A 24,476-nucleotide genomic window follows, 5' to 3' on the forward strand; every position below is an offset into this window, starting at 1 on the left:
TCAAAAATTTTGTTGGATGCGGCTTATGTAGAGAAATGAACATTCAATTCCCTGGGAACAGCTCTGGTAGACATTTCTGAAGTCAGCATGCCAATTGCACGCTCCTTCAAAACTTGAGACATCTGTGGCTTTGTGTTGTGACGAAACTGCACATTTTAGAGTGGCCGTGTATTGTCCCAGCACAAGGTGCACCTGTGTAATGATCATGCTGTTTAATCAGCTTCTTGATATGTGTCACGTATACTCCCTCTCTGGCCTCTAGGTCATCAGACTGCTGATTAGCCCGCACCCCTGTCACCATCGTCTTGCGCACCTGCGCCTCATGACACTCACCTGGACTCCATCACCTCCTTGATTATCTTCCCTATATCTGTCTCTCCTCTTGGTTCTTTCCTCAGGTGTTATTGACTCTGTTTTCTTGTCGGTGCGTTGTTTGTTTCGTGTTCATTGTTTCTTTTATTTATTAAAACACTCACTCCCTGAATTTGCTTTCCAACTCTCAGCGCACTCGTTACAATATGCCACACCTGTCAGGTGGATGGACTATCTTGGCCAAGGAGAAACGTTACTTAACCAGGATTTAAACAAATTTGTGCACAACATTTTTTATTTTAGCTCATGAAACATGGGACCAACACTTACCATGTTGCTTTCATATTTTTGTGCAGTAGGACTTTTAACCCCTTTTTAAACATTGTCTGTTTGACCTACAGACTTCTGGGTTGTACCATTGGATTTGTCTATTTCATCCGTAGATACCAACCATGAGTCTGTGTGGTTAACAGGGGCTGAACTAGAGCAGGGTTTGTGAGACAAGGGTGGATCCCAGGTATTTGTTTACAATAATGTCTGTAGAGTCAGAATGGTTTGAGCTACAAACTATAAATATATATACATATATGAAAAGCTGAGACTTCCACAAACGAAGACCATAGGAAATCCCAGGACATAATGACTATAATACCAGAATTAGCTCACATAGTTGCTGTCACAACCTCAAAACTCTCTCTCACACACAGTATCTGGGTTGACCTTTGGCATTGGTAATTAAGGTGTTTTGTCACTCCAGTAATGTACTGAATAAAAGGAGCTGAAGCAGCAGCTTGGCTGGACAGTGGATGGACAGGGGGAATAGGGGAAAGTGCCGATTAGGGCTGTTTTAACTCTATGGCTGCAGCGACCACACACACACACACACACACACACACTTGCACACTCACACATGCACGCAAAAACACAGGCACAGACACTCATCTTAGCAGTATGTCTCCCAGCCCCACCAACCGTAACTAAGCATAAATCTCAGAAGACATGATGTGAGCTAATGGGGCATCTTGATATGAAATATGTCAGCAGGGATTCAGTGAAAATCACTATCATGTTCCATTTACATTTACATTTTAGTCATTTAGCAGACGCTCTTATCCAGAGCGACTTACAGTAGTTGATTTGAATTGAACAAATCTGAGATTTGACTAAGTAGTTGGTCCTCTTCCCTAGTCTGGCTAACAACTAACTCTCCAAGTCCTGCTGGCTTCAGTCTGGGATGGCTCATTGATGTTGTCGGCATAATGCGTTGATAATGAAGGGGGCTGTACTTTTTACTGGTTGGCTCTCCTCTTTCTATTTCGCTCAAATACCCACTTATTGTGCACAGCCCTGAGCGTCGCCCCTTCCATTACAACGGTTGGATTTTCAAATCCAAACAAGTTGAGGTCTCAACCCCAGAGGAAAAAAAAAACATTTGAGAGAACCAATCAAGGCCTCCTTTCTAGACCAGTGTGTCACAACTCTCCCTGCACTGTGAGTCACGTGGGCCGCCAGGCTACTTCTTCCCAGTATAGAGCACCTCACCCCATCTCCTTTGCCCCTCTCTTTATCTCCCCTTCCCTATCTCACCCTTTCTGTATTTCCCTTCCCTCTCTTCTCTTGTCAACTTCTCTCTCTCCCCTCTCCCTTTTTTGGGGGGCCTTTCCATCCTCTCATTCACCTAAACAACAGAAGATCACTTTCTGCCCCTTTCTTCTCTTCCCTCGTTCCCTTTCCTTCTCTCCCTCTTTCTCTTTCCTCGCTCTTCCTCCCCTCACCTCCCTCCTTCATGCCCTCACTTGGCCATCGCCTCTCCTTCACCTAAACAGTAGAAGGTCACTCCCCTCCCTCCCCGCTTTCCTCCTCTCCGCCCTCCCCTTAGGCTTTATGATCCATATAATTAACACAGGGAGTAAACACTGTAAGGAGAGGAGAGAGGGAGGAGATAGAGGTGAGAGAGAGAGGAGGAAGAGGAGAGGAACATGTACACTACAAGACCAAAAGTATGTGGACACCTGCTCGTCGAACATCTCATTTCAAATCATGGGCATCAATATGGATTTGGTCCCCCTTTGCTGCTATAACAGCCTCCACTCCACGAGCCCAGTACTAAATCACCTGTCTCAGCTAACCAACAAATGAAGACTCCCTTCCCCTAGTGTTGTAGAACAGTACAATAGTTTGGGCTTGAGCCTCCCAAATACTACAACAGTTGACACTATGCCTGGTCCTGGATAGGATGTGCTGGTTTTTGTTACAGCCCAGCATTACACCAGCTTACTCAGCAGACCAACTACACATGACTCACTTTGCTTATCCATACTCACAGTGAGTCCAGCAGTCACATTTCATTACATTTGACCACAATTGCACATTTATTACCCTTTTAAGAAAACAAATTAAAAATGCTTGCAGACAGGACCGAGTGACCCACTATTTGGGTTTGGTTGAGAGTTTTCCCGCTCGACAGATAGTACATTTACAGAAATACAATTTTATGAACAGGAATATCCCCCAGTGTGTATGTAATATCAACACGAAACATTGCCTAAACCCCATGAGGTCGCCATAGTGTAATGTTAGCTACCTGGAGTGAGTGTACATAGTGAGTATCCCATAATGTTACATTGGTCTCCTGGTGTTCCTGTTGTGTGTGGAGGTGTGTGTGTGTGTGGAGGTGTGTGTGCTTGCATGTAAACGCATGCCGTGCATGCATATGTGCGTTCGTGTGTGTGTTCCTGTGTGTGTCTGTGTGTTAACATATTATCTCCCTTCCCCAGGACATAGCGTCTCAGAAGTTCTCCATGCCGTCTCCGGTGCGTACGGTCATCGCTGCAGACTTCGACAACGACAACGAACTAGAGGTGTTCTTTAATAACATTGCTTACAGAGGGTCGTCATCCAACAGACTGTTCAGGTACACACACACACACACACACACAGACACATGCACGGAGACGCGCACACACATACACACTCACACACATGAAATATATCAGTTTAATCATCAGTTCCAAAAAGCAATTAAACTAATTTAATTTCCATGTAAATTTGAGCCTCAAATCTTAGCTAACATTTGTTAATGTCAGATCTCTAATTCCTCAGTTATTTTGGACTTAAAGCATTTCTGTAGTCAGGAAGTAGTCATAATGACTGAATATTCCCAGACGTGTGACTATTAGTGGTGTGTGTGTTTGTGTGCTCATGTGTGTGTCCCCTTTGTAGCTATGCAGGATATCTGTGGTTTGAAATGGTGATCGATCCAACATCCAAAGCCCGAGGCTCCACTTGTACCATATTAAAACCTGAGTTGAAGTTTCAATCATGAAACAGAATCCACCAAATTAACGGTTATGTATTGTCTGGCAATGAAATACCCAGCTTGAACTATTGTCCTCATTGAAGCTAATTGATTGAATCAATCAACGTTGTACTGGGTTTGAGTGCGCTGAAAACCTCTGCATTATGTTCGAAGTTGACAATGTTCTGAAGTTGAATAAAGTTGATAGAAAAACACATTTGTGACCCAATCTCAATATGGAACATTTTGTTAGGTGAGGCGCTGTCCAAACTATGAGATGTTACGAGGGAAATGACAGTGATTAGTACCGGATGAGTAAATGATTGAACTTGTCCATGCCAGGATAATCAGGACAAAATAGCTGCTGTGCTTCATAACATCCAACATTACAAATGTGTAGTGGATATGAAACTCATCCAAAGTGTGTTGGCTGGAGTAAATCAGTGACATCACTGAGATCTAAAAGGCAACTGTCATTCAGAGAGTGACAGGCTAGTCCAGGGTTCTCCAACTGGCGGCCCGCCTGCCGAATCTGGCCGCGTGTGGTTTTATTTGCCCCCCCCGAAGGTTTTCTGAGCAAAAAATATATATATTTTGAAACTGTATGTCATTGTGGGACATTAAAGACTGTAAAAACACTAGGAAATCAGCTCCAAGTGATTTACATTTTGGAAATCTGTTCCTAAGTATTCCCACCATAATAGAGAGACACATGATCACATATGAATGCAAGCAAGGTTGTAAATTATTGTTTTAGTCAAATATTATATCTGTTTGGGCTTCTTGCGGTCAATTTGCAATCTACAAATTAGTAGAATTTTTGTATTATATATATTGTTTTATTGTTGGACATAAAAGTATGTAAAAACACCAGGAAATCAGGTCCAAGTCATTTTAATTTTGGAAATATGTTCCCAAGTATTCCCACGCATAATAGACAAGTGATCGTATACAAATGTAAGCAAGGTTTGAAATATTATATCTGTTTTGGCTTCTTGTGGTCAATTTGCAATCGTAAAAATGATTTGGCATTCAGTTCCGGCCCCCCGACTATGCACTCAAGAACAAATTGGCCCAAGGCTGAATCAAGTTGATCCATGGACTAGTCTCTTGCTTTTTTTGACTAAGGTGGTTGGCTTTGAGGGGCATTTGTTGCTGTGCAGAATGTTGTGAGTTCGAGTCCCACATGGGGAACAACAGAATGCACCCTGAGTGATGGTAGCTGGGCCTGGGTTATTATGGGGAGTTTAACAGATATCTGGTTGCTATGGCAGGGTAACTAGGAGAGAACATGGGGACCCCCAGATTGAGGAGCTGAATGTGGGGGAGGCAGCCGAGCCAGAAGGACGAGGAACAGGTGAGGGTTGGGGGTCAGGGGAGTGCACAGGTGTATGTGTATGGGGGGTAGAAATACCTATTAGGCTTATACTGTGATGAACTGTTTATCATTAACCTATTCTACACTGTAAATGTGTGACACACATTGATTAAATAGTGTAATTCCTACTTCCTCCAAGGGATGGTGCTAGATATCTGTGGTTTGAGATTGTAAACTTGACTAATCAGCTCTGGCAACTCTGATCCTAGCTCCTTATCAGCCTCTTTTCTCAATGTGTGTTCTCTTATTATTCTTATTGTGTTGTATGTTCGTGTCCTCTCAGTGACCTGTGTCCGTTAGTTCGATGTGTGTGTTCTAAGTGTTTGCATGTGTGTATGTGTTGTCGTCTATCAGGGGCGGCAGTAACAGACTTTGATGGAGACGGACGTCTGGACCTGCTGGTATCTCATGGAGAGAGTGCTGCACAGCCTCTCTCTATCTACAGAGTCAACCAGGTACCACTGTGTGTGTGTTCTGACCGCGTGTTCTCGTTGTGTGTTCTCTCGCCATATTGTAATTCAAGATGTTGTATCCCACACACATCTCCTTTAATCTGCTCCCCCCCCTCCCCCTTCTCTTTCTCTCAGGGGTCCACTAACTCGTGGCTGCGTGTTATCCCTCGTACCCAGTACGGGGCGTATGCCCGGGGGGCGAAGGTAGTGGTCTACACCAAGAGAAGTGGTCCACACACACGCATCATCGACGGGGGCTCCGGATACCTCTGTGAGATGGAGCCTGTAGCACACTTTGGGCTCGGTAGGTCTGACACATACAGATGTACGCTCATGCACACACACATGCAGGTACATATAGATGTACGCTCATGCACACACACATGCACGTAGGAAACAAACACACGCAGTGTGCACACAGACTGAGTGTGTGTGTGGAAAGCATTGACAGATCCATGTGGAAAGCATTGCCTTAATACCCCTTCTGATTGGAGGCCCGGGGGAGAGAAAGAGAGAAAGGGGAGGAGGTGAGGGGGGAGGAGGTGGAAGGGAGAGGGAGAGGCAGGTGCAGGTGCAGCAGCTGTAGGGCCTGGATAGAAACCCCTCTCCAGCCCCTCATCCCCATAGTCCAGCCAAGACAGTTAACTTCTGCCGGTTCAGACTAGTGTGTGTGTGTGTGTGTGTGTGTGTGTGTGTGTGTGTGTGTGTGTGTGTGTGTGTGTGTGTGTGTTGATATGATATAGAAACATTAAAGGAATATTATGGGGATTTTACGGGAACATTATGTAAACATTCTGACAATGTTGTGGAACATTATGAGGATGTTTTGGTGATGTTACCTGTCTCTCTTACCTGTCTCTCCAGGTAAAGACATAGCCACTAATGTTGAGGTGTACTGGCCAGATGGGAAGTCAATAGCCAGGCCTCTGGAACCAAGTGAGATCAACTCTGTCCTGGAGATCCCCTATCCCAGAGAGGAGGAGGAGGGCACACCTGAAATAGAGATAGAGGTAAGGACTGTCTTTTTATCTCACTCTTTCCTTCTCGCTCTCTCTCTCTTTTTCACTGTTTCTTTCTCCCTCTCACTGCCCCCCCCCCTTCTCTCTCAATTCAATTCAAGGGGCTTTATTGGCATGGGAAACATATGCTAACATTGCCAAAGCAAGTAAAGTAGATAATATACAAAAGTGAAATAAACAATAAAATGAACCATAAACATTACACTCACAGAAGCTCCAAAAGAATAAAGACATTACAAATGTCATATCATGTATATATACAGTGTTGTAACGATGTGCAAATGGTTAAAGTACAAAGGGAAAATAAATAAACATAAATATGGGTTGTATTTACAATGGTGTTGGCAACAGGTCACAAATCTTGCTGCTGTGATGGCACACTGTGGTGTTTCACCCAGTAGATATGGGAGTTAATCAAAATCAGGTTTGTTTTCTAATTCTTTGTGGGTCTGTGTAATCTGAGGGAAATATGTGTCTCTAATATGGTCATACATTTGGCAGGAGGATAGGAAGTGCAGCTCAGTTTCCACCTCATTCTGTGGGCAGTCTCTCTCTCTCTCTCTCTCTCACTGTTTCTCTCTCTCTCTCACTGTTTCCCCCCATCTCTCAATTACATTTCAATTGAATGGGCTTTATTGGCATGGGAAACATGTATTTAAATTGCCAAAGCAAGTGAAATAGATTATAAACAAAAGTGAAATAAACAAAATAAATTAACAGGCAACATTACACTCACATAAGTTCCAAAAGAATAAAGACATTTCAAATGTCATATTATGTCTATATACAGTGTTGTAATAATGTGCAAATAATTAAAGTACAAAAGGGAAAATAAATACAAATAAATATAGGTTGTATTTACAATGGTGTTTGTTCTTCACTGGTTGCCCTTTTCTTGTGGCAACAGGTCACAAATCTTGCTGCTGTGATGGCACACTGTGGTGTTTCACCCAGTAGATATGGGAGTTAATCAAAATCAGGTTTGTTTTCGAATTGTTTGTGGGTCTGTGTAATCTGAGGGAAATATGTGTCTCTAATATGGTCATACATTTGGCAGGAGGATAGGAAGTGCAGCTCAGTTTCCACCTCATTCTGTGGGCAGTCTCTCTCTCTCTCTCACTGTTTCTCTCTCTCTCTCACTGTTTCCCCCCATCTCTCAATTACATTTCAATTGAATGGGCTTTATTGGCATGGGAAACATGTATTTAAATTGCCAAAGCAAGTGAAATAGATAATAAACAAAAGTGAAATAAACAAAATAAATTAACAGGCAACATTACACTCACATAAGTTCCAAAAGAATAAAGACATTTCAAATGTCATATTATGTCTATATACAGTGTTGTAATAATGTGCAAATAATTAAAGTACAAAAGGGAAAATAAATACAAATAAATATAGGTTGTATTTACAATGATGTTTGTTCTTCACTGGTTGCCCTTTTCTTGTGGCAACAGGTCACAAATCTTGCTGCTGTGATGGCACACTGTGGTATTTCACCCAGTAGATATGGGAGTTAATCAAAATAGGATTTGTTTTCAAAATCTTTGTGGATCTGTGTAATCTGAGGGAAATATGTGTCTATAATATGGTCATACATTTGACAGGAGGTTAGGAAGTACAGCTCAGTTTCCACCTCAAATAGTACACGCAAAACACCAGTTTCAAAGTCAACATTGAAGAGGCGACTCCAGGATGCTGGCCTTCTAGGCAGTGTAGCAAAGAAAAAGACAAATCTCAGACTGGCCAATAAAAATAAAAGATTAAGATGGGCAAAAGAACAGACACTGGACAGAGGAACTCTGCCTAGAAGGTCCGCATTGCGGAGTCGCCTCTTTACATTTTGACGTTGAGACTGGTGTTTTGCAGATACTATTTAATGAAGCTGCCAGTTGAGGACTTGTGAGGCGTCTGTTTGTCAAACTAGACACTAATGTATTGGCCTCTTGCTCAGTTGTGCACCGGGGCCTCCCACTCCTCTTTCTATTCTGAATAGAGCCAGTTTGCGCTATTCTGTGAAGGGAGTAGTACACAGTGTTGTACGAGATCATCGGTTTCTTGGCAATTTCTCGCATGGAATAGAATTAATTTCTCAGAACAACAATAGACTGACGAGTTTCAGAAGAAAGGTCTTTGTTTCTGGCCATTTTGAGCCTATAATCGAACCCACAAATGCTGATGCTCCAGATACTCAACTAGTTTAAAGAAGGCCAGTTTTATTGCTTCTTTAATTAGGACAACAGTTTTCAGCTGTGCCAACATAATTGCAAAAGGGTTTTCTAATGATCAATTAGCCTTTTAAAATGATAAACTTGGATTATCTAACACAACGTGCCATTGGAACACAGGAGTGATTGTTGCTGATAATGGGCCACTGTACGCCTATGTAGATATTCCATAAAACATCTGCCGTTTCCAGCTACAATAGTCACTTACAACATTAACAGTGTCTACACTGTATTTCTGATCAATTTGCTGTTATTTTAATGGACAAAAAATAGCTTTCTTTCAAAAACAAGGGCATTTTTAAGTGACCCCAAACTTTTGAATGGTAGTGTATATGTTGAAGAGGGTGGGGCTTAAGCTTCATCCCTGGATCACCCCCCAGCCCTGTGGAAAGAAATGTGTCTGTTTTTAGCCAATCTTGTTTGCGTTAATGGATTTTATAATGTTGAATGTTTTTCCACCAACACCACTTTCCATCAATTTGTATAGCAGACCCTCATGCCAAATTGAGTCGAAAGCTTTTTTGAAATCAACAAAGCATGAGAAGACTTTGCCTTTGTTTTGGTTTATTTGTTTGTCAATTTGGGTGTGCAGGGTGAATACATGGTCTGTCGTACGGTAATTTGATAAAAAGCCAATTTGACATTTGCTCAGTACATTGTTTACGCTGAGGAAATGTACGAGTCAGCTGTTAATGATAATGCACAGGATGTTTCCAATGTTGCTGTTGACGTATATCCCCCGGTAGTTATTGGGGTCAAATGTGTGTCCACTGTTGTGTATTGGGGTGATCTCAAACCACACAATGGGACTTCAAAGCAAGTGGCTGAGTCCTTTGACCCCGTACATAATGTAGTTTCTCTCTCTCTCTCTCTCTCTCTCTCTCTCTCTCTCGTTGTTAATAATTATTGTCCAGTGACTGTATTCTGTACTTATCATAAGATCTTGTGTTATAAGATGATACAGTTTCTCGTTTTCACCGAGACAGTATTGAAGGTGTATCCCTTTCTTACAGTGTGGCCAAGGGTTTGCTATGAATGAGAATGGCCGGTGCACAGGTAGGTTGAGCCCGACTATACGTCTTTAACAATCCCTGTCCTGTTTGCCAATGTGCTATCCTGCCTCTCTTTCCCTGCAATAAACATCTTCTCCCACTACCTTCCTTCTCTCTCCCTCTCCTCCCACTCGCCTCCCTTCCCCCTTTACCCGTCCCATTCTTTCCCTCCTCTCCCTCCTCCTTCCCTCCAGATAAGGATGAGTGCACCCAGTTCCCCTCTGTGTGCCCCACTGACCGTCCTGTATGCACTAACACCTATGGCAGCCACAAGTGTCGTGCCAATAAGAGGTGCAACCAGGGCTTTGAACCCAACGATGATGGATCGGCCTGCGTGGGTGAGTGGGCTTACCCTGGTCCTAGATATGTTTGTGCTGTCTTGCCATCTCTTGTAAATGCCATGTCATGTTTGACCATAAAAAGTGGCTACACAGCACTAACAGATCTGGGACTAGGCTAGAATGGGCTACGGTATACAATAGATATAGCTTCCCAACCGAAATAGGTTTTTTGAGGCTACAGTCCTTTCAACGAGTGATCGTAACATTCTCCAAACTACTTTTCTCCTCTCAGCATCCCTGTACCTGCATGACTTACTGTTTGCACTGGCTTTGCACTGTGAGTTAATCTATGGTTGTTATTAATCTTTCTCTGTCTTCTTTGTGCCTCTCTGCAGCTCAGGTAGCTTACTTTGGGGGGACACGCTCCTCGGGGGTCCGAAGATGGGCCGGCTTCTCTCTCTGGCTTCTTTCTCTCTCTCTGCTGCCTCTCCTCTCCTCCCGTCTGCAAACCGGACCACTGTAGCTGCTACACACTTCCTCTCCACTTCACTCTGGAACCTTCCCTCCTTCGCTCTCCTCCCTCTCTCTGGGGGAGTGTACAGTGACTCTCGAAAACAAACTGAACATGAAAGTCTCTTCTCTATCTTCATTCCTCTGGAAAATGAACTGATCATGGAAGCATCTACCATCTTTTCACTCGTCCTGAAACAAACTGATCATAGATCTCACTCCCTTTCTTCACTCTCAAAACGAGCTCTCCATGAACATTTCTTATTCTCTTCACTCCTCTCATACATAACAAATCATGGACTTCTTCCTCCTTTCTTCACTTGTTCATGGACTTTTCATGGACTTCTGTTTGTCAACACTTAGCTCCCAGCCCCCTCTGAACTGTAGAATTACACACACACACACACACACACACACACACACACTGGGAGCATGCTGCTGTGAGTTAAGGAGTTAACAACGAACTGCAGAGTCCTTCACACCACCTCATCAGCTGGACTAGACCTGGACTTCAGTGTGTCTGTGTCTATATATCACACACTATTCCCTCTAGAATGCACCGATAGATACAGTGAGGGAAAAAAGTATTTGATCCCCTGCTGATTTTGTACGTTTGCCCACTGACAAAGAAATTATCAGTCTATAATTTTAATGGTAGGTTCATTTGAACAGTGAGAGACAGAATAACAACAAAAAAATCCAGAAAAACGCATGTCAAAAATGTTATAAATTGATTTGCATTTTAATGAGGGAAATAAGTATTTGACCCCTCTGCAAAACATAACTTACTACTTGGTGGCAGAACCCTTGTTGGCAATCACAGAAGTCAGACGTTTCTTGTAGTTGGCCAACAGGTTTTCACACATCTCAGGAGGGATTTTGTCCCACTCCTCTTTGCAGATCTTCTCCAAGTCATTAAGGTTTTGAGGCTGACGTTTGGCAACTCAAACCTTCAGCTCCTTCCAAGATTTTCTATGGGATTAAGGTCTGGAGACTGGCTAGGCCACTCCAGGACCTTAATGTGCTTCTTCTTGAGCACATTTTCTATGGGATTAAGGTCTGGAGACTGGCTAGGCCACTCCAGGACCTTAATATGCTTCTTCTTGAGCCACTCCTTTGTTGCCTTGGCCGTGTGTTTTGGGTCTTTGTCATGCTGGAATACCCATCCACGACCCATTTTCAATGCCCTGGCTGAGGGAAGGAGGTTCTCACCCAAGATTTGACGGTACATGGCCCCGTCCATCGTCCCTTTGATGCGGTGAAGTTGTCCTGTCCCCTTAGCAGAAAAACACCCCCAAAGCATAATGTTTCCACCTCCATGTTTGACGGTGGGGATGGTGTTCTTGGGGTCATAGGCAGCATTCTTCCTCATCCAAACATGTTGAGTTGATGCCAAAGAGCTCCATTTTGGTCTCATCTGACCACAACACTTTCACCCAGTTGTCCTCTGAATCATTCAGATGTTCATTGGCAAACTTCAGACGGGCATGTATATGTGCTTTCTTGAGCAGGGGGACCTTGCGGGCGCTGCAGGATATCAGTCCTTCACGGCGTAGTGTGTTACTAATTGTTTTCTTGGTGTCTATGGTCCCAGCTGCCTTGAGATCATTGACAAGATCCTCCTGTGTAGTTTTGGGCTGATTCCTCACCGTTCTCATGATCATTGCAACTCCACGAGGAGAGATCTTGCATGGAGCCCCAGGCCGAGGGAGATTGACAGTTCTTTTGTGTTTCTTCCATTTGCGAATAATCGCACCAACTGTTCTCACCTTCTCACCAAGCTGCTTGGCGATGGTCTTGTAGCCCATTCCAGCCTTGTGTAGGTCTACAATCTTGTCCCTGACATCCTTGGAGAGCTCTTTGGTCTTAGCCATGGTGAAGAGTTTGGAATCTGATTGATTGCTTCTGTGGACAGGTGTCTTTTATACAGGTAACAAACTGAGATTAGGAGCACTCCCTTTAAGAGTGTGCTCCTAATCTCAGCTCGTTACCTGTATAAAAGACACCTGGGAGCCAGAAATCTTTCTGATTGAGAGGGGGTCAAATACTTATTTCCCTCATTAAAATGCAAATCAATTTATAACATTTTTGCCATGCGTTTTTCTGGATTTTTTTGTTCTGTCTCTCACTGTTCAAATAAACCTACCATTAAAATTATAGACTGATCATTTCTTTGTCAGTGGACAAACGTACAAAATCAGCAGGGGATCAAATACTTTTTTCCCTCACTGTATGTGGGTCATGTTCAAAAGGGCACACCATAGAAAAACGTTTCCATATATTAATATATTTCACTCTGTTCCAAAACGTTTATTTCGTGCCTACTGAACATAATATATGCCATTTAGCAGACGCTTTTATTCAAAGCGACTTAGTCATGCATGCATACATTTTACATATGGGTGGTCCCAGGAATCAAACCCACTACCCTGGCGTTACAAGTGCCATGCTTTACCGACTGAGCTACAGAGGACCCTGCTTTGGCTTTCCCATGATGGAAGAAAGGTAATGTCTGCTTTATTTGATACACAAAGGACATGATCTTCATTATGTTTTTGACATTAGCATTGGATAATTCTCGATAGATGCTTTTCATGAAAACATATTGCATAACAAATACATCTCTAAACACATATCACACAGTCATAGCCAAGCCTTCAATGCCAAACAGTGTTCTTCAATCCTGCTTCTAGGGTTCCGCAAGACTTTTCTTCCGTCCCAGCACATACATTCCTGATTCAAACTCAGTTGATCAGATGAATCTGGAATGTTAACGTTGTGCTGGAACAAAATCCTGCACAACATATAGATCCCCAGGACCAGCACTGAAGAACACTGATGTAAAATGATGCTCCCGGTACCTCAAACCAGGCTTTCCACCAAATGTTGCATTGCCTCCTTACTGTAAATAAATTATGATGATGATGATGATGTATAAATTATGATGTTCAACCTGTTTTCAAGTTAATTGCATTGCTTATCGTGTCTCCAATGTCAAATAAAAGTGTCATTATTATATAAAAGAGCCATGCGCAATGTGATTAAAAACGTAAAATCCATCTCATTATAGGATAAATCCTAACCTGAGATTCCTGCATGTACTGTAACTCACACTTTCAATATGAATCACAGATGTCAATCAGAGATATGCATATTTAGTACTGATGAAACTCAAGTTAGGTTCTGACACTCTGTTCCCGATGTTAGCCTTTTAATGTATAGCCATGAGAGACAATACACAAGCTGTACAAAAAGGAAACAGTCACATTGTGTAACTAAGGTCGGGATTCAGTCTGATTGCGGGTACAAATCAAGACAAATTGTATTTGTCACATGCGCCGAATACAACAGGTATTTACCTTACCGTGAAATGCTTACTTACAAGCCCTTAACCAGCAATGCCGTTCAAGAAATAGAGTAAATATTTGCTAAATAAACTAAAGTAAAATAAAAAGTAACACAATAAGATGACATAACAATAACGAGGCTATATACAGGGGGTACCGGTACCGAGTCAATGTTAGTCGAGGTAATTTGTACATGTAGGTAGGGGTAAAGTGACTATGCATAGATAATAAACAGTATTTGGTTTTAAATATACTTAAGCATCAAAAGTACATGTAATTTCAAAAATATACTTAAGTATCAAAAGTAAAAGTATGAATCGTTTCAAATTCCTTATATTAAGCAAACCAGATGGCACGATTTCATATTTTTTTAATTTATGGATAGCCAGGGGCACACTCCAACACTCAGACATAATTTACAAATGAAGCATTTGTGTTTAGTGAGTCCGCCAGATCAGAGGCAGTAGAGATGACCAGGGATGTTCTCTTGATAAGTGTGTTGATAAAACACACCAACAATAGCCTAAAAATGTATTGTATATTTCTTCTTAGTGAGACAATGTAATGGGATAAGACAGAGGTCTGGAATTTCAATTAACAAAGGGAATCAGTGAGGGATATGTAAAAATGTTCAAGACAGGAATCTCACTGGATATCTGCTGGACCCATAATGATACTGTCACAATTCCCATGTTCTGTGTTCTATGGAATGATGGTATGAACAGATCATAATCTATGGAATGAGAGGATTATTTGGTTTCAGGATCATCTCAGGTGAAGTTCTCTTATCTTTTACAGAAGAAACTTAGCCAAAGCAGCAGCATTCACAGTTAGACAATGACCAGCATAAAACATCCAATCACCTTTTCGGCTAGATCAGGGATGGGCACTTTTCTGGAAAACCAGGTGTATGGCCTCCCTGACCAATCAGTGACATTAATGTACCAATGAAGTGCCAGGGAGAGGAAAAAAACAGGAAGGCCCTAGACCTGAGTGGCCCATACCTGGTCTATGATGCAAGAAGGTACTATCTGACTCAACCAACTGCAAACTGTAAACAGGATCTTTGGTTAGTGCATGAACCAATAAACAGTTCAGTGGAAAAAATAGGGTGATTCACACATACCTGGTCAAGAAACAGAGATTATTTGATATGGAAACTTGCCATTGTCAACACAGTTTAGGGGTTACAAATTCACTTAATAAGGTTCATTCTAGGTGAAGTCATCTGTCTTCATGGCTGCCAAGGGGAACTTCCTAGACTAGAAGCAGTGGCCCTTTGGACAATACATCTACTTTACCTCTACCTTTTGTACTTATTTTTTGCCTTTACCTTTTGGTCAAGCTTCATTCAGCCTCTCTGTATGGGGGGACCTGGAGAGAAAGATGGCATATGCTAACCTGCCGACAGCGCTAGAGAGAGTAAGTGTCACATCACAGTCTACATTCCTTTGGAGTACTTTCACCTTTACCTTTACCTTCTGGTCAACCTTGGTTCAGCCTCACAGTAACATGAAGAGATGGATGGGAAATGCTGACCTATAAAGGTGAACAGTACCGTCCCTCTGTTCAACTGAACCAACAGCTGTGTTTCTACTGACTGTGTGCGTGTGTGTTTGTTTGTGTGTTATCTTGTTTTTTAAATTTACGGATAGCCATGGGCACTCTCCAACACTCAGACATCATTTACAAATGAAGCATTTGTGTTTCGTGAGTCCGCCAGATTAGAGGCATTAGGGATGACCAGGGATGTTCTCTTGATAAGTGTGTGAATTGGACCATTTTCTGTCCTGCTAAGCATTTAAAATATAACAAGTACTTTAGGGTGTAAGGGAATGTGTATGAAGTAAAAAGTACATTATTTTCCTGTAATGAAGTAAAAGTAAAAGTTGTCAAAATATAAATAGTAAATAAAGTACATATACCACCCCAAAAACGACTTACGTCGACTTAAATACACCACTGTGTGTGTGTGTGCGTGCGTGCGTGCGTGCGTGCGTGCGTGTGCGCATGCATGCTTTGGGGACTGAGAGATGTAGAGGGAGAGAAAAAGAGAGTAAGAGGCAGAAAGAAAGGGTGAACAGACAACAGGTAGACTTGAAGAAAGAGAGGGAGAGAACGAGAGTAAGTAAGCGATGTAAAAATAGAGTGAGATTAGATCTGTGGCGAAGAGATCCATACAGACCAGTGGCCCGTGTTGTTGGACTGATGCTACAGCTCAGTGTGTGTGTGTGTGTGTGTGTGTGTGTGTGTGGTCTTGTTTTGCTGACCCAATGGGGACATTGAACTGTTTGCACACCTTCCGTATGGGGACACCATTACTAACTGGGGACAAAATCTTGGTCCCCACAAGGCGGACCATTGGAACTGATAGAAAATTGTATGCTAATATGCCTAGTGTGAATATCTCGTTATTTGGGTTTGGTCCCCGCAAGGTGTTTTTTTCGGTCACGGTGTGTGTAAGTGTGTATCCGGACAGCGCCCCCTGTACCTAGGTTTTGGGACTGCAGTGTGCATATTTAACGAGGCGCCGCCTTCATTTGCATAACATTTGCATATTTGGGGGACTTGTGGAAAGGGTATCAAGGACCTTGGCTTCGCCTGCATTTGCATAACATTAGCATATTTGGGGGACTTGAGGAAGGGGTATCAAGGAGGACCTTTCTCACTCAACATTTTGAATTTCTTATTTTAGTGTTGATTTGTTTTATGCATGTCAGTTTTACATAAAAGTAAATTAATAAAATATAAATTATACCTGACCAGAAGTGTTCTCTATATAAAATACGCTGACCAATCTAATCCTATCAGACAAACATATTATATTTTATATTAGGTCTATATTATATAGTAAAACTAAAACACTAGCTAAATGCATTGTAAGACCAACCAAAGAATATCAGATAGATTTGCAAAACTCCCATTTATAGTACTATACATATTGGAGTACTATACATACACTGAAAGCGTTGTATCATGCCTAAAACGTATAGATTTATTGATAAAACAAAAGTAGAAAGACAAGTCCCCTTTCCAATGATTCCACGACTACTACCTTAACCCCAAAACCTAAACTTAACCCCAAAACCTAAACCCTAACCCAAATTCTTACCCTAAACCCCCTAGAAATAGCCTTTTTCTTTGTGGGGCGGGGGGCAAAATGTCCCCAGTTGGTCTAATTTCTTTTAGTTTACTATTCTTGCAGGGACTTTTGGTCCCCACAAGTATAGTTAAACATGTCCACTCTATCACACTCAATCTACACACATTATTAATTCGTTTTATTGTTTGTATATTGTTGTATTTTAGAGAAAATTTTGATTTACTCCTAGATGTTTGGGAAATTTTCGGCAATAATATGCTCAGTCCAAAACTTTGCACAGCCCACAGACTGAAGTGCTTGCCTCAGATAAGATGCTTGCATGTCTATGAACTAGGAAGAGGGGACCCTCATCTATCCTCCGCATCAGCATAAAATGGGTCCCTAACAAACTGCATCACCTCTGTGGGGAGAATTAACTCATCAAATCTTGTTCCAAAGTTACCTTTCAGTTTAATTACAATCTCTGACATCACTGGAGTCATCTGTTCTGATGATGACTGGATATAGTTACACACTGTAGGGAAATTCATGATTTTGTTTTGGGCTCAAATCAGAGGAGAAAAGAACAAATGTATTTTGAAAAGCAATACATTTTTCAAGCATGCCATTAACTGTTTAATCCCTCCCTTTTAGTCCCAAATTAACTCTAAATGATATTAGCATGATATTATTCCTCTTCATCTAGAGCGCACAGACTCATTTCCAACTGTGGGTTCCTGTTTCCAAACTCAGAATTCTTCCTCGTTTGGGAAGAAACAAGCCTGAAACCTTGAACAAAGACTGTTGACATCTAGTGGAAGCCATAGGAAATGGATTTAACATAGTCCCTATACGTTCTAATGGAAAAGCATGGGATCTCAACAACAACAAAAAATCCAGTTGGTTTTTCTTTGGATTTTCTCCTAACATATCTATTGCGTTATAGTCTCATACATTATTTTAACATTTCTACAAACTTCAAAGTGCTTTCTATCCAATGATACCAATTATATGCATATCCTGGCTTCTGGGCCTGAGTAACAGGCAGTTTACTTAGGACACGTCAGTCAGACAGGAACTGGAGAAAATAGGGGCCTATCCTTATAACCAAATACTTTCCCTGCATTCAATAAATCAGGGATTAGGTAGGTTACTTCAAAGCAAGGTAACTAACTAGACATGTTTATATATAATGCTCAAATGTTCATGTTTCAGAGGAGATCTATGCACAGTAAGTTATTTGTAAATTAGGCTATTCTTATAATATTTTTAACATTGTCGCAATTACATTGCTACTGTTAAATAGAGGGGAATCCCAGCTGGAATGAAATACCCTCAACCCTAAGCTATGTTCAATGTCAGCAGTATTTTCCAGTGAGAAATGCTCAGACTGAAGTCATTTGGCTATGTGTTTCACAGCCCTATAATAATGATACAAGTTATAACAGCTTTCAAAGTTCTTTTTACAACCTATAGGGTATAAGATGTTAAGAAAAGTGGCATCGGAAAGTCTGAAATGAATTAAATACCCTCACCCTAAGCTATGTTTTTATTTATTTATATTTATATATATTTATTTTCCCCCCTTTTTCATTGTATCCAATTGGTAGTTACAGTCTATTGGATGGGCCCGGGTGGGGGGTGCTCCCTACCCGGCCATGGACCCCTTGACCCCCTTTAAAGGCATTAAAAAACATTTAAAAAATGTGCTCCTGGTAACCCGTTCAGATTACCATGTACACGGCTGTCCATTTGCAATGTCTTACAATGGGCATTTAGCAACATGAATTGGACATGCTCTAATATACTGCAGAAATGCTCAATTGACTGGCTCGTTGAACTCGGGATGGTCAAGCAGTGATAGTTGTTCCTCTCCATCGCTCATTGGATGTTGATTTCAGCATGTCCATTTGGTGATGGTAAATCCCTAATTAAATACATTGGAAATGTACACTGTCCATTTGCAATATGAAATGTACAATGCCAATATATTATACTGCCATCAAGTCAGCCATCAGTCAATAAGATATCATACTGACACCAAACTTATACATACTGACACCAAACTCACTTGGTCCAACTCTTTTAGAAGCCAACTATCACATATTTCAGCGCCGGCCCACAATTCATAGCACCTTCTGTTAAAACCCTTTAAAAAAAATGTAAAAACATAGTTACATTCGAGTTGCGAGTCCAGTTCTGACATTATTATGTGAGAACATTATCCCGAGTTTCGGCTCGATAGGTCAGCAACCTTAATTAGTGCTGAAAATTCACTTTTTCCGGGCATTGTGATTCTGGGACTTTTCTAAATGTTGTCATTTTCGCAACGTTCAAAATGAATTGAAGTTATTGCAAATGGACGAGGATGTTTCTCTGCCTGAGAACCTTCTAGAGCCACATAACTCACCGTGGACTACCGACTTAAGCTCCTGAACAGGTTTATAAAGTATCAGAGCTCTAGGTCTGACGGTTCTTTGATGGGGCTTACAGGCTCTGTGTGTCTGTAAGCCCCACACTGTGTTACTCCATCCTGGCTGTGTGTGTGTGTGTGTCAGTTTTTTCTTGGACATCTGATGGGAGAAATGACTGATTTACAGTTCATGAGAGTTGCCGAATCACACATGTGACATTTTGGAAAGATGTGACCTTTTTAACCCTTTCACAGAATCCTGAGTGTCAAGTCTTTACATTAAGAACTGACTGATTTACAGAGGGTTGAATGCAGTGTTTTTACCTAACTGCAGGTTGTGAAATCTAAGAGTTTTTTCTTGGACATCTGATGGGAGGAATGACTGATTTATAGTTTGTGAGGGTTGCCTAATCACACATATGAAATTTTGGAACGATGTGACCTTTTTAACCCTTCGAAATAGCCCCTATGACCCCAATTTAAGGCACTTCTAGTTGTCATAGGAAGCTGAAAGTAAACACATATATTCAATGGGGTAGGCTTTTACAGAATCCTGAGTTTCATGTTAAGTCTTTATGTTAAGTCTTTATGTTAAGAACTGACTGATTTACAGAGCGTTGAATGTAGTGTTTTTACCAAACGGCAGGTTGAGAAATCTAAACCACTTTTAGGGTGAATTTAACCACTTCCGGTTGCTCCAGGAAGCTTAGAATCAACACAGCTATTCTTCATAGCGGCCTGATGGATTGACATCGAAGACGATGTGATATGGCAATTATAACACACGTAGGCTTCAGGTTGAAGTTAGGGGAGCAGGCAATGTATTCCTATGGGGAGAGATGTCATTGTAAACCGTTAGATGAAAACACCCTGTTTTCACTGTTAAGGGTTAATTCCACATGGTCAAGGTTAGGCTTGCACAGATCGGGAGGACCTTAGGAATGTTCCTGTGGTTAAATTGTGCTTCTAAACTTAACAGTTCTGCTACTGTCACCCAAAAGCATCTCAGATTTAGGTCAGGCTTCATTTTGGGCCTACTTTTTTGCATGGTCGCTGCTGTCAAACCGAGCAAGCTACGGTCAAGTGGGGCATCTCATTGAACTCGGCAGAGCCTAGAGACTATGGTGATGCCATTGCAGGCTCTGTGTGCCTTTAAGCCCCACACTGTGTCACTCCATCCTGGCTGTGTGTGTGTGAGAGTTTTTTCTTGGACATCTGATGGGAGGAATGACTGATTTATAGTTCATGAGGGTTGCCTAATCACACATATGACATTTTGGAAAGATGTGACCTTTTTAACCCTTCAAAACAGCCCCTATGACCCCAATTTAAGGCACTTCCGGTTGTCACAGGAAGCTGAAAGTAAACACATATCCTCATTAGGGTAGCTGATGGTGATGCCATTTGCTTCCCTTTCTGTGATGATTTAAGCCTCCCTATTTGGGTATTTCTGCCCTATTTGTTATTAAAGTTCACATTTCCCCTTTATGATATGAAGGGGACCATTCAATCTTTTCATGTTGATATCTGTAGAGGTACAGGTCACCCTGAACACTTGGCAAAAGGACTTGAAGGAGTTGAAATTGGCCTGCACAGAAGCAGAGTTAGAGCATAACCTGTAAACCCATGTTATCCTTAGGGAGAAACTCGGGGGTGTCAGACTACATGAACCGGTGCACGCAGCTAGAATAACTTTGTGGATTGTCCACCCCAACCTCGCCCCGATCAGCCCTTCGAAAATGGCGTCTCTGTGTGTCCCAGAGGCTGCAATATGTCCAAAGCATGATTAAATCACTACTAGTCAGGCTTCATTCTGTGAGCCCCGGTAAGCCAGCCCTTCCTATGTCAGAAAATAGCCAAGGCCTATTGACCTTATTTCTATGTGTTCCTGGATCAATCAATACAATTTCTGAATCCTTAAAATGTACATTTTGGTGTTGTAACGTTCTTCGTCGTCAGACGAAACAGAGAAATCATCGTCTGAGAAAGTGGACCAATACACAGCGAGTTGCGTGCTCATCATTATATTTATTTAACTGTGAACACGGAAAAACAATGACAGGAAACAGTTTAGCAGGCTATACACATAACAGCAGTGCTAAAACAACAACCCACAATCCCCAGGTGAAAAACACACTCCTAATATATGACTCCCAATCAGGAACAACGATAACCAGCTGTTCCTGATCGGGAGCCACAAGACTAACAAAGAAACAGACATACTAGAAAAACCATACAACACAACCCTACTGCCACACCCTGACCAAAGTCGAATACAAATTACTCCCTCTGCTGGTCAGGACGTGACAGGTGTCTTGAAGTTTCCTATGACCTTTAGGCCTAGGCGAAATGCATTCATTTTGCAATGTATTAGCCTATTTCTTAGGTCTATAGAATATTTACTACACAACTGAAATATCAACATCAGTCATGGCGATTTTATAGGATTCCAGCGCCTTGACAGATGCATACACACCACTGTGGTGACACGTCCCCTATATGACTATCTCTGTCCCCACATTGTAATTGCCCCTCCCCCACTTCACTTTATCGCCCAGAGCCAGAGAGAAAATCACTTTTCATCTCGAGAAGCGCGTGCCATTGACACGGCGCGTGCTATCTGCAGGTCACCACTGTTCCTAAATGAAAGGTCTAATTGTTGTCTTGGTTCACTTATTTCAGGTCATCAAAGCTGATGTGTCGTCCAACCCAAAACCTATGGTAAGAACTTTACTAAAGTCATAGATCAATATGAGTTTCTTTTTTCTATTTTCGCATTTACTATTTCACTTTCACAAATACACATTTATAGTCTAACATCAATTGCACTGGAATGCAGTGCACTTGTTGCATACATCAAAAGTGAACTAAATATACAATGCATTCAAATATATTAAATAAAAACATTAGCAATAAGAACTCTGGAAGGCCACCACCCATTTCACCCCTCCTGGCCCTGCTGTTGGCTTTGATGAGTCCCAGTCTGGAGTGCAACGCCCCTTGCCATTTCCATCTGAGGCAAAGTGCTTCAAGTTGTTTCTGACAGAGGAGCTGGTGGGAGACATAGTAGAGGAGACCAATCACTATACCTTGGAGCTACAGGAGAAGAGAGAGCCAGGATTGGGGGGGAAACTTGCTAAATGGGTGACAACCACAATTAGTGAAATGTATACCTTCCTGGTGACAGTCCTTCTCATGGGGATAGTAAAGAACTCCCTAAGAGAATACTGGAGCACAGATCCTATGTTTGCAATTCCCTTCTATGCCACGCTCTTTTCCCAAGACCGCTTCCTAGTTCTGCTGCATGCCTGCACTTCGTCAACAATGCTACTGCCATCCTAAATGACCGGTTATACAAACTAAGAAATGTTCTTACCAGCCTGACATCAGCATTTGATCGGGTCTTTGTGCCATACAAGAACCTATGCATTGATGAGTACCTGATGTTAGAGAAAGGTAGGCTGGTGTTCCGTCAATATATTCCCTCCAAAAGGCACAGGTTAGGGGTCAAGTTCTTGGTCGTGTGCGACGTGAAGACAGGATTTGTCCAGGACATTATAGCTTACACAGGGTCCACCGCTGACATCCAACATTATAAGGGGCTTGGGGTGTCCAGGTCTGTGGTAATGACCATGCTGGCTCCTCATCTCGTCAAGGGACACACTTTGTATGTGGACAATTGGTACAGCAGTCCCACACTCTTCCAGCAAGTGGGGATGTGCTCAATGTATTTACTGCATTGCATCAGAAATCCCTGACATTTCCCAGGTGAACTGTTGTATTTTCCAGGCATGGGAATGAACGAAGGAGGGCTATGGGTTACGATCCCTGGCATCTGAGGAGTAGGGATAGGCTGGCAGAGAAGATGGTACATTTCCTACATAAGCTCCTCTTGCTGGGTTAGGCGCCGCTGTAGCGCCGCTGAATCCATTCGGTTATTAGGTGAGGTAGACCGTAATGAATACTCAGGGAGAAAAAGGTGTAGATTCATGCGCAGAGCGTGGCAGATGTTTATTAAGCCTTCGCAGGAGGCAGGAATCGTAGTCACAGGCAGGCAATGTTCATACACAGGTAGGCAGTCAAAAACAAACAATATCTCACAACCATACAAACAGAAAGAACTGAACTAAATAGGGAGCTGATGAGACCAGGTGAGAAATGAACACAGGTGAAATCAATGAACAAAAATGAAAGACAGGGCTACGTTCCAGAACACAAAGAAAAAGAACACAAGGTCGACTAATAAAAGAAAAGCAGAACCGTACAGTCAAGTTGGTTGTTGATCATTGCTAGACAGCTATTTTCAAGTCTTGCCATAGATTTTCAAGCAGATTTCATAACTTTGTCATGACTGTCCTGCGAGGATCAGAATGGGTCAAATCAGCTTGGCGGTGGATGACAGTAGCCACTCCCTGTCTCACCCAATGAGGGGAGGAAGAAACTGGGCCAGTTTGACAGCTCACACCCTGTCGTAAATTAAAGGAGAGTATGTCCAGAGAGATTTCCCTCTGCAAAATCCACCAAGGAATGTTCTTTGTTAACAGACTTTTTCCAGCCGAAACTCTAACACGTTCAAAAAGTGAATACTGGAACAATATTTCTAATAAAACAAATGATCTATAGAAAACTAATGTCACGCGCTAATTAACAATATTTTTAAATTTAAAGATAGGCTCTCGTGGAATAACCGTTTATGTGCACCACTCAGAATGGACGGATAAGCGCACACCTTTTCTGTTGCTGATGAAAATCGCCGAAATGTGGGAAAGAAACGTAAAACAAAACTAAAAGAATGGAAAGACAGGCAAAGGAAGATCTTACGGAATGCGGGAAAACCCTATACAAATCGTAAGGGTCATGAAAAAACTGTGAAAAGCTGTCCAAAAGAGGTATGTGGAAGAACCGTATATCAAACAATCAAGCTAGCTAGCTATAGAGTACAGTAACTAACATGTATGTTCTGGGTTGTCTAATTTATAACTATAGAGAAAATATATTAGCTAAAGTTCGTTGGCTACTAATTTATACACTATCGTTACAAATGTTATTGCTAGATTATAGAAGAAACATAGCTAGCTACTTTTTGTCCATCCACCGGATGATT

At 41.9% G+C, this 24,476-nt stretch overlaps 1 protein-coding gene across 1 annotated transcript in view; it reads left to right on the plus strand.

Annotated features, from left to right (window-relative positions):
* Window positions 1–11,065, plus strand: part of crtac1b (cartilage acidic protein 1b) — a 62,421-nt gene extending 51,356 nt beyond the window's left edge. Inside the window, exons 8-15 of the mRNA XM_029698806.1 lie at window positions 3,090–3,226; window positions 4,885–4,967; window positions 5,343–5,443; window positions 5,576–5,744; window positions 6,305–6,450; window positions 9,701–9,743; window positions 9,934–10,077; window positions 10,416–11,065. Coding sequence (XP_029554666.1) covers window positions 3,090–3,226; window positions 4,885–4,967; window positions 5,343–5,443; window positions 5,576–5,744; window positions 6,305–6,450; window positions 9,701–9,743; window positions 9,934–10,077; window positions 10,416–10,543 — 951 coding nt within the window. The 3' untranslated portion in view covers window positions 10,544–11,065. The remainder of the gene's footprint in view (window positions 1–3,089; window positions 3,227–4,884; window positions 4,968–5,342; window positions 5,444–5,575; window positions 5,745–6,304; window positions 6,451–9,700; window positions 9,744–9,933; window positions 10,078–10,415) is intronic.
* Window positions 11,066–24,476: the final 13,411 nt, after the last annotated feature.

Source organism: Salmo trutta, chromosome 18, assembly GCF_901001165.1.
Source record: "Salmo trutta chromosome 18, fSalTru1.1, whole genome shotgun sequence".
In the NCBI taxonomy this organism is placed as follows: domain Eukaryota; kingdom Metazoa; phylum Chordata; class Actinopteri; order Salmoniformes; family Salmonidae; genus Salmo; species Salmo trutta.